At 41.6% G+C, this 11,148-nt stretch overlaps 1 protein-coding gene across 2 annotated transcripts in view; it reads left to right on the forward strand.

Annotated features, from left to right (window-relative positions):
* Positions 1-8,632, forward strand: part of LOC128654564 (protein NPAT) — a 118,593-nt gene extending 109,961 nt beyond the window's left edge. For both annotated transcript variants that reach the window (XM_053708548.1, XM_053708549.1), the window contains 3 exons: positions 579-642; positions 883-1,957; positions 8,191-8,632. In XM_053708548.1, coding sequence (XP_053564523.1) covers positions 579-642; positions 883-1,957; positions 8,191-8,274 — 1,223 coding nt within the window. In that variant the 3' untranslated portion in view covers positions 8,275-8,632. The remainder of the gene's footprint in view (positions 1-578; positions 643-882; positions 1,958-8,190) is intronic.
* The last annotated feature ends 2,516 nt before the right edge of the window (positions 8,633-11,148 follow it).

Here is an 11,148-nt window from a genome sequence, read left to right on the forward strand (position 1 = left end):
TTGTTTTTCAGTTTGAGGTGTGTGCTTATGGCGGTAATGATGTGAACAAAATTGGAGTGAGAAAAGGGTTGTCATGAATATCAGTATGGTCATATTTGGATTCATGTTAGTGCTATGAAGTGTGTAGATGAAACTAAAACAAAAATAGTACAATATAAAAAGAATATATATATATATATATATATAATCGATGTGGGATATATAGTTATTTGTATGGAGAGAGGGTATGTATTCTAAAGGGTTAAGTGAATGGAAGGATGTGCCACTTGTACATTTAACACACTTTGGAAAGTTATCTTTGTATGTAATATATAAAACACACAGAATGTAGCTTTATATCCATGATTTAACTGTGCGCACACAGCAACAATTTGACCTCTTGCCATAAATCAAGATTCCCTTTTTTATTTATTTTTATCCCTGTTCGCATCTGTATTTTAAGTAGAGTGATAGTCCATTCTATATATGATAAATACAATTATTGATGATAGTTATGAACCTATTGGAACTTTTTTTCATGCATTCTATCTATATAATTATTGTAACATATACTAACCATTTTCTGTTCTTTATTTCAGGCAAGCAGTTAACAGTCCCTGCAGCTGATTCTACAAACCGGCCATCAAGTATCACTGTTAAAAGGTTAATAATGTGCTAATTTCCCAGCATCCTTTTCTCTTATAAAAGAGCAGATTGGTGTTTTGGTTTTGTTTTTTGAGAAAACCAAGGTGATTGGATATGACACCCAGAAAGTTTTCTACTTCAGAAACATGATGAAGAAATCCTTTGGGTTTCATAACTTCTGCTCCCTAACTTATCTGTCTTTATTTTTTATTTTTTCTCTATGTTTAATTATTTTATTTATATTTTTGTTTTTAATAGAGTGGAAAATACTGAAAAACCTGTTGCCTTAGATTTGCAAGAGAAGTTGCCAGTGGATACCGTAAGTTCAAGTGTTAAAACAGCAGAAAGCCACAAGAGGGTACTGTGTTTTGATAACTCTGTGACAACAAGTGTTACATCAAATACCCCTGCAGTATGTAACGCCACCACTGTCCAAACAAGGGACCAAAAAGAGCATGGGATTAGTTCAAGTTCCTCAGTTAATATCAGTTCTACCATAAGATCTGTGCTCCCTAAGGACAATAGAAAATCAGAAAAGAGTTATCCTGCCACAGTGACCAGCTCTAGGCCAGATATTGTTGGTATCTCATGTTTAGTACCTTCAACTGAGAAACGATCTCAAGCTTCAGAGTCACCTGCTGTTGCCATTAGAGGGACCATGGCCAACAAAGAGAATGTTTTGCAGAAAGAATCGGAAGAGCTTTCAGATTTGCACAAAAAGACTGCTAATCAAGGGGATGTTACCACACTCATTGAAATAACAGTGCAGCCAGTACAGGAAACTGTTAGAAATCAGTCAAGTCTGCCTAACATTCTTAGAAGAACTCCACAAGACCCAAAGAAACTTCCACCAGGAAGAGCATATCGAACAAGCCCTTTAACTAAACAGGCAAGTGACATTTTATCCAGTATGCAGTTTCACAGTCCAAATGCAAAAAGCACTTCTGAGGGTGATATCCCAATACCCCGTACTCCAGGCTCTGCAATTGAGGATCTTCTGGCAGAGGGAACATCTGACCATGTAAGGCGTTATAGTGAAGATGGAGGTACTCCCAAGCCCATGCTTCCTCCAATGACTCCTGAGTTACCAGCATGTAGTCCTGCAAGTGAAGCTGGTAGTGAGAATAGTGTTAACATGGCTGCTCACACGCTTATGATCTTATCTCGAGCATCTATGGTAAAGACTGGCAGCAGCACTCCACTGAAGGACAATAGTCAGCAATTAAAATCTTCACGGAAAAGAAAGATTGAGGAGTCTGGTGATCAAGATAAGCAGTCACATAAAGCAGATTTGTATAATCCTTCCGCCATGCTGAAAAAGAAGAAAATGAAGGTATGTTTTAGAACTATTTAATATTTGAGATACATATTTATTTGCATTACACCCAATACTTTTACTAGATGGTTATGAGTAAAAAGTACTAGGTAACTTTTTTCCCTAAAAAATCTAACATAAATACTTATAAACTGACATTATAGTGCAATAATAAACACAATAATGTTATTGAGCATTTTCTTATTGCACTTTTCTTTTTAAAGACACGATGAGTCCACGGATTTCATCCTTACTTGTGGGATTACGCCTCCTGGTCAGCAGGAGAAGGCAAAGAGCACCACAGCAGAGCTGTATATATATAGCTCCTCCCTTCCCTCCCACTCCAGTCATTCTCTACGTATTCCTTGTCAGCCTCTAGAGTAAAGCTACAGGTGGCTTTAAAGCAATGGGAACTGGTGGGACAAAACTCTCACTGCGCTTCCCATACTGAGTGCTGCCCTTCTGATGATGGTCTTAGCAGATGTTAACTAAGGCCTTGTATGTCTCCACAGAACGAGAGGAGGGAGAAGACCTCTTGATCCTGTGGGAATTGTCATGCTGTCGCTCAGCATAAAGGGTATGTGCAGTCCTTTATTTTTCTTGGACATAAATAAACTCAGGTAAGACTGTATGTTTACCTATCTGATGAAGGGGGTAATAAACTTTTATTGACTAGGGTTTCCCTCATTACTCTTTAGCTCTCGACTTTCAAGAGTCATGACAGATGTTAATTTTGATTGGGGCTCTTCCTGACTAATAGCCGGTTTGTGGCGCTATGGGCTAGACGCTGGGGACTTTGATTTTAGGAGTTTTGGTTAGTACTCCGGTGTAAGGCAGTGTGTTTTTAATGGGCTTTCCTTTTCGGAGGAATTTCTTGGCCCGGCATTTACTTTTCCACTTTGTTTAGCCGGGTTCGGAAGTGGTTTCCTTTGCCGCCCACAAAGGGCGGGGCTTAACTTTTGTGCGCTAGAGAAGCTGCGCAGTTGTTCTCTTCTACAGGATCCCGGCATCCGACATGCAATAAGCTGGCAGACTCTGGTGTTCGCTAAGACCGCATTGTTAAAGTTAAAACAGGCGGTCTTAGGCATTCTGAAGAGCGGTTAGAAGTGGTCGGTGTACCGTGGGGGCAGGTAGGCGCCTCAGCAGAGTTGTTGAGGTGAAGAGGTACACTGTTTTTGTCATTATTTTACCCAGTAAATTGGATTATCTGTCAGAGTAAAATTGTGTGATTCTATACTTTAAATACACACTTACGCTCTGTTTCAAGATTAACTGTCAGAATGTTGGTTCAGTAAAATTGAGTACTTTTATAGTTTAAAGGCCCAGTTACGCTCTGTTTCAGGTATTGACAAAATTCATATTAGGCTTCTTAGGGTTCTACTGATGAGATACAGAGTATGCCGCAACTTTCTCCCCAAGCGTCACAGCCCTTAAAGCCCGCTCAAGCGGAGCCAAGTACCTCTGCAGCTTCTGCTGCAATCACATTAAAGGACATAGCTGCAGTTATGTCATCTACACTTTCAGATGCATTATCTGCCTTTCCCGTATTTCAAGGCAAACGCAGAAGGAAGGAAAACCACGTTGTCAATACAGCTTCTGATGCCTTGAGGGCGATCTCAGATGTACCCTCCCAGGGCTCTGAATTGGAGAGTATGGAGGTCCTATCTGAAGGTGAACTTTCTGACTCAGGAAGTGTCTTACCACTGACGGATTCAGAAGTGGTTTCCTTCAGGTTTAAACTTGAACACCTCCGCCTTTTATTGAGGGAGGTTTTGGTGACTCTGATTCAATAGTGGTTCCTCCAGAAAAATTGAGTAAATTGGACAGATACCTAAAAGTCCCTTTTTATTCTGATGTTTTTCCAGTTCCTAAGAGAACTTCAGAGATTATTGCTAAGGAATGGGAGAGACCAGGTATTCCATTCTCTCCTCCCATTTTCAAGAAGATGTATCCTATAGCTGACACTATCAGGGACTCTTAGCAGATGGTCCCTAAGGTGGAGGGAGCCATTTCCACCTTGGCTAAACGAACTACTATTCCTATTGAGGATAGTTGTGCTTTCAAAGACCCTATGGATAAGAAATTGGAGGGTCTCCTAAAGAAGATCTATGTTCATCAGGGGTTGTTATTACAACCGGCGGCCTGCATTGTTACGGTTACATGTGCGGCTGCTTATTGGTTTGATGCTCTGGAAGAGTCTCTTAAAACTGAGACTTCTTTGGAAGAGATACAGGATCGGATTAAAGCTTTTAAATTGACTAATTCGTTTATTACGGATGTTTCACTGCAGATTACCAAATTGGCGGCTAAGAGTTCGGGCTTCTCCATCTTAGCACGTAGAGCCTTATGGTTGAAATCTTGGTCTGCGGATGTGTCATCCAAGTCTAAGCTTCTGGCTATCCCTTACAAGGGGAAGACCCTGTTCGGTCCTGACTTGAAGGAAATTATTTCTGACATCACGGGAGGCAAGGGTCATCTCCTCCCTCAGGACAAGAAATCCAAACAGAGAGGTCGACAAATTTCAAGGGAATTCCTCCCTCCTCTTCCTCTAAACAGGAAGGGAATTATTCACAAACCAAGTCTACCTGGAGACCCAACCAGTCTTGGAACAAGGATAAACAATCCAGGAAACCCGCTGCTGCTCCCAAGTCAGCATGAAGGGTTGGCCCCCGATCCGGGACCAGATCTAGTAGGGGGCAGTTTTTCTTTCTTCATCCAGGCTTGGGTAAGAGACCTTCAGGATCCCTGGGCAATAGAGATAGTGTCTCAGGGATACAAACTGGAGTTCAGAAATTGTTCCCCCAGAGGAAGGTTTCTTCTTTCTCTATTATCTGCAGACCAAAGAGAGGCGTTCTTGCATTGTGTAGGAGACCTCTCCTCCATGTGAGTAATCTGTCCCGTTCCAATTCAGGCACAGGGGATTTATTCAAATCTGTTTGTAGTTCCCAAAAAAGAGGGAACTTTCAGACCTATTTTAGACCTCAAGAGTCTAAACAAGTTTCTCAGAGTTCCATCTTTCAAGATGGAAACTATTCGTACCATTCTTCCTTTGGTCCAGTTGGGTCAATTCATGACTACAGTGGATCTAAAGGATGCATATCTCCATGTTCCTATCCACAGAGATCATCACAAGTTTCTGAGGTTTGCCTTTCTGGACAAACATTTTCAGTTTGTAGCTCTCCCTTTCGGTCTGGCCACGCCACCCAGAATTTTCACACAGGTTCTGGGGTCTTTACTAGCGGTTCTGAGACCGCGGGGCATTGCGGTGGCGCCTTACCTGGACGATATTCTGATCCAGGCGTCATCTTATCAACTAGCAAGGTCTCATACCGAGATGGTGCTAGCCTTCCTGAGAACTCATGGGTGGAAGGTAAATCTGGGAAAGAGTTTTTAATTCCTCAGACAAGGGTACCCTTTCTGGGAACCTTAATCGACTCTGTGCCAATGAAGATTTTTCTGACGGAGGTCAGGAAATTAAAAATTCTGAATACATGTCGAGCCCTTCAGTCCAATCCTCGGCCGTCAGTGGCTCTGTGCATGGAGGTAATCGGATTGATGGTGGCAGCAATGGACATCGTACCGTTTGCACGTTTTCATCTCAGGCCTCTGCAGCTAAGCATGCTCAGGCAATGGAATGGAGATTATACAGATTTGTCTCCTCGAATACCCTTGGATCAGGAGACAAGGGACTCTCTTCTTTGGTGTTTGTCGCTGGATCATCTATCCCAGGGGACATGCTTTCGCAGACCCGCATGGGTGATTGTGACAACGGATGCCAGCCTGTTAGGGTAGGGAGCAGTCTGGACCTCTTTAAGGGCTCGGAGTATGGACTCAAGCAGAATCTCTCCTTCCTATCAACATTCTAGAGTTGAAGGCGATATTCAATGCGCTTCAGGCCTGGTCTCCGTTTGCCTTGGCCCGATTCATCAGATTTCAGTCGGACAACATAACGACAGTGGCTTACATCAATCATCAGGGAGGAACAAGGAGTTCCTTAGCGATGATCGAGGTAGCCAAAATAATTCAGTGGGCGGAGCCTCACTCTTGCCATTTGTCGGCGATCTACATCCCAGGGGTGGAGAACTGGGAGGCAGATTTTCTGAGCAGGCAGACTTTTCATCCGGGAGAGTGGGAGCTCCATCTGGAAATATTTTCAAGCCTGATTCTCAGATGGGGTCGCCTGGAGGTGGACCTTATGGCGTCTTGTCAGAGTGCCAAGCTTCCGAGATACGGGTCCAAGTCCAGAGATCCCCAGGCCGAACTGATAGATGCCTTGGCAGTTCCTTGGGTTTTCAGCCTAGCATATGTATTCCCTCCGTTTGCTCTCCTTCCTCGGGTGATTGCTCGAATCAAACAGGAGAGGGCATCAGTGATCCTCATTGCCCCGGCGTGGCCTCGCAGGATTTGGTATGCCGATCTGTTGAACATGTCATCTCGGCCACCGTGGAAGCTTCCATTGAGGAAGGACCTTCTCATTCAGGGTCCCTTCCATCACCCAAATCTAATTTCTCTGCAGCTGACTGCTTGGAGATTGAACGCTTAATTTTATCTAAGCGAGGTTTTTCTGATTCGGTCATAAATACTTTAATTCAGGCACGTAAGCCTGTTACTAGTAAAATTTTCCATAAGATATGGCGTAAATATCTTTATTGGTGTGAATCCAAGGGCTACTCATGGAGTAGGGTTAGGATTCCCAGGATTTTGTCTTTTCTCCAAGAAGGATTGGAGAAGGGGTTATCAGCAAGTTCCTTAAAAGGACAGATTTCTGCTTTATCTATTTTGTTACACAAGCGTCTGGCAGATGTTCCAGATGTACAATCTTTTTGTCAGGCTCTGATTAGAATCAGGCCTGTATTTAGACCAATTGCTCCTCCTTGGAGTTTAAAGTTTGTTCTTAGAGTTCTTCAAGGGGTTCCGTTTGAACCTATGTATTCCATAGATATTAAGTTATTATCTTGGAACGTTTTATTTCTAGTTGCTATTTCTTCTGCTCGTAGAGTATCTGAGCTTTTGGCATTACAATATGATTCTCCTTATCTTATTTTCCATTCGGATAAGGTGGTGTTGCGTACAAAACCTGGTTTTCTTCCTAAAGTTGTTTCTAACAAGAATATTAACCAGGAGATTGTTGTTCCTTCCTTTGTCCTAATACTTCTTCTAAGAAGGAATGTCTGATACATATATTAGACGTAGTCCGTGCTTTAAAGTTTTTCTTACAAGTGACTAACGATTTTCGACAATCGTCGTCTTTGTTTATTTTTTCAGGGAAACGTAGGGGTCAGAAAGCTACGTTTATCTCTTTCTTTTTTGGCTGAAGAGTATCATCCGTTTTGCATATGAGACCACTGGACAGCCGCCTCCTGAACGAATTACGGCTCATTCCACTAGGGCTGTGGCTTCCTCATGGGCATTCAAAAATGATGCTTCTGTTGAACAGATTTGCAAGGCTACAACTTGGTCTTCTCTTCACACTTTTTCTAAATTTTTCAAGTTTGATACCTTTGCCTCGGCGGAGGCTGTTTTTGGGAGAAAGGTTCTTCAAGCAGTGGTGTCTTCCGTTTAGGTTCCCTGTCTTGTCCCTCCCTTTTCATCCGTGTACTATAGCTTTGGTTTAGTATCCCACAAGTAAGGATTAAATCCGTGGACTCATCGTGTCTTTTAAAAAGAAAATGTATGCTTACCTGATAAATTTGTTTCTTTTTAGACACGAGTCCACGGCCCGCCCATTTCTAGAAGACAGGATTATTACTATTTTTTGTTAAAACTTCAGACACCTCTGCACCTTGGCTTTTCCTTTCTCTTCCTAACTTCGGTCAAATGACTGTAGTGGGAGGGAAGGGAGGAGCTATATATACAGCTCTGCTGTGGTGCTCTTTGCCTCCTCCTGCTGACCAGGAGGCATAATCCCACAAGTAAGGATGAAATCCGTGGACTCATCGTGTCTAAAAAGTAACAAATTTATCAGGTAAGCATAAATTTTCTTTTTTATCCCCTGCAAAGGGTTAATCTCAGATATGGAGCAGAAATGCACTTCTGCTCCAGAACTGAACACAGCCAATGATTGGTAGTTATGCACATATGCCACTCAAAATTGTGTCCCCTGCACATATCTGCTCCAGATCAGCAGAGCATTCTAAAACCTCTACCACCTATCTTACTTTACAATTATGCTACTTAGTTATTAAAGTGCAAATTTTGATAGTAGAAAATAGCAACTTTAAATATGCTTCTTCTTTTTTTCCCCCATTCAGAAAAGTCGGAAGAAAAGCCTGGATTCTTTTCCATCTGGGATGGATGTGGACAAATTCTTAATGTCTCTCAATTACGATGAATAGCTGGGGAAACAGTTTGTTAAACAAAATGAAGATAAAGTGAAATTGATACTTTAAATGCACCTTTTACATTATAGCAGTAATTATGCTATAAACCTGTATATATCTATAAATATATATATATATATATCTGCGTTGTGAATGTAGACATATGTAATTTTTTGTATTATATTTTATGCACTTATGTTGCGGAGTTAACTTGTTTCAAAGCCAAGGTTAATCTTTTGACAGCTGTAAATATTCTATCAACAATGTTGGAAAGTTGTAAATCCATTTAAAGACTGCACAAATGTTAAAACTTGAAAGTACTCTGCGGTACTTTTGTGTAATAAAACATAAGGCCTTTTGGATGACCAGACAATGTGAGTGTTCAAAAACTAAATTTAATTAAAATAAATGTTTAAGTAAATCATTAGTAAATGCTACAAAATCTGAGATCTTACCATGCTTTTGTCACTTAGTGTGATGCCTATATTTTTTTCCTAGCTGTGCCATGTGGAGCTTAGAAAAGTAAAGTACAATGGGGTTACCACATAGCAACTTCAAAATCGAATAGACATATTCTGACAAATGGTGTGGTACTCACAATATTATGAAACCTAGTAGCAATATGTTAGGCTTCTGAGTTACTCAGCTTACTCTGGCACAGGTAGGTACACACTGGTAATCAAACCGCTCCCACCTCCATAGTAATTGTTGGGGATGTGCATTCAGGTGTTAAGTTATAAAACATTCTTTTGCAAGATGTACCGAGTCCACGGATTCAACCTTACTTGTGGGATATTATCCTTCCTAACAGGAAGTGGCAAAGAGAGCACCAGAGCAGAGCTGTCTATATAGCTCCCCCCTTAACTCCACCCCCCAGTCATTCTCTTTGCCGGCTCTAAGCAGGAAGGGTAAAGTGAAAGAGGTGTTAAACTGTTAGTTTTATTTTATCTTCAATCAAGAGTTTATTTTTAAATGCTACCAGAGATGGAGATCTCAGGCAGGAGATGGATGAAGATTTCTGCCTAGAGGATGATGATCTTAGCATTTGTAACTAAGGTCCACTGCTGTTCCCACAGAAGTTGAGGAGTACAGGAAAACTTCAGTGTGAGGAACGGTTCCTTGCTATACAGCAATGAGGTATGTTCAGTCATTTTTTCTGCAGAGACTGTGTTAACTCAGAAAGGCTGACAGTATTCCCATCAGGGGAAGGTTAAGCAGTAATCCTAGTTTTATAAGGGGCATTACTAGCTTGCATAAAGGGCTAATCTTATGGGCACTCAGTTTGTATATGATATATTAGGCAAACGTTTGTGTGTCTGGGAGTACTGTTTTTATTTCTTATGGGACAACTGTTTGAGGGTACACTTGGCTTATTTAGGGGGTTTTATAACCCACATGGCTTACAAAAAAGGTTTGGTAGATTTTGTGTAGGCCCCAGCAACATCGAGTGAGATGGGCGGGGCCTATTTTCGCGCCTCAGTTGCACATTTAGTTTATGCAGACAAGCAGCAAGCAACACCTCCAGAGGTTCTGGGGCCTAATCGAAGCTTTATCCCCACATTATCGTTCCCTAAGGGCAGGTAGGCGCCACAGCAGAGCTGTGGCAAGGTGCTGACAGGTTTTTTACCGGTTTTGGACATTTGTCAATCCGGTTTTCTCATTTGGGTGTTTATTGCTTGATTACTTGTGGTGCAATCTTACTAAAGCTTAGTGGGTATACTGTAAAAATTTCGGAAAATTTGAGGCAATTTTAAGAAGTTTTGCAGTTTGTGTATGCCTTTTTTTCTCTTAAAGGCACAGTACCGTTTTTGAAAATTGTGTTTTTTTCATTAAATAAAGTGTTTTCCAAGCTTGCTTGTCTCATTACTAGCCTGTTCAACATGTCTGACATTGAGGAAACTCATTGCTCAATTTGTTTAGAAGCCATTGTGGGAACCCCCTCTTAGAATGTGTCCCACTTGTACTGATGTGTCTATAAATTGCAAACAGCATATTTTGACTTATAAAAGTTTGGCATTGGATGATTCTCAGACAGAAGGAAATCAGGTTTTGCCATCTAGTTCTCCCCAAGTGTCACAACCAATAACGCCCGCACAAGCGACGCCAAGTACTTCTAGTGCGTCTAATTCTTTCACCTTGCAAGATATGGCCTCAGTTATGAATACTACCCTCACAGAGGTTTTATCTAAACTGCCAGGGTTGCAAGGGAAGCGCAGTAGCTCTGGATTAAGAACAAATGCTGAGCCTTATGACGCTTTAGTAGCCGTATCCGATATTCCCTCACAATGTTCTGACGTAGGGATGAGGGATTTGCTATCTGAGGGAGAGATTTCTGATTCAGGAAGGATGTTCCCTTAGACAGATTCAGATATGACGGCATTTAAATTTAAGCTAGAACACCTCCATTGCTCAGGGAGGTTTTAGCGACTCTGGATGATTGTGACCCTATTGTAGTTCCAGAGAAATTGTGTAAAATGGACAAATATTTAGAGGTTCCTGTTTACACTGATGTTTTTCCAGTCCCTAAGAGGATTTCGGACATTGTTACTAAGGAGTGGGATAGACCAGGTATTCCGTTTGCTCCCCCTCCTGTTTTTAAGGAAATGTTTCCCATATCTGACACCATGAGGGACTCATAGCAGACGGTCCCTAAAGTGGAGGGAGCTATTTCTACTCTGGCTAAGCGTACAACTATACCTATTGAAGACAGTTGTGCTTTCATTGATCCTATGGATAAAAAATTAGAGGGTCTCCTAAAGAATTTTTGTTTATCAAGGTTTTCTCCAACATAGGTGTGTCCGGTCCACGGCGTCATCCTTACTTGTGGGATATTCTCTTCCCCAACAGGAAATGGCAAAGAGCCCAGCAAAGCTGGTCACATGATCCCTC

The sequence above is a fragment of the Bombina bombina genome, chromosome 3 (genome assembly GCF_027579735.1).
Source record: "Bombina bombina isolate aBomBom1 chromosome 3, aBomBom1.pri, whole genome shotgun sequence".
Taxonomy (NCBI): domain Eukaryota; kingdom Metazoa; phylum Chordata; class Amphibia; order Anura; family Bombinatoridae; genus Bombina; species Bombina bombina.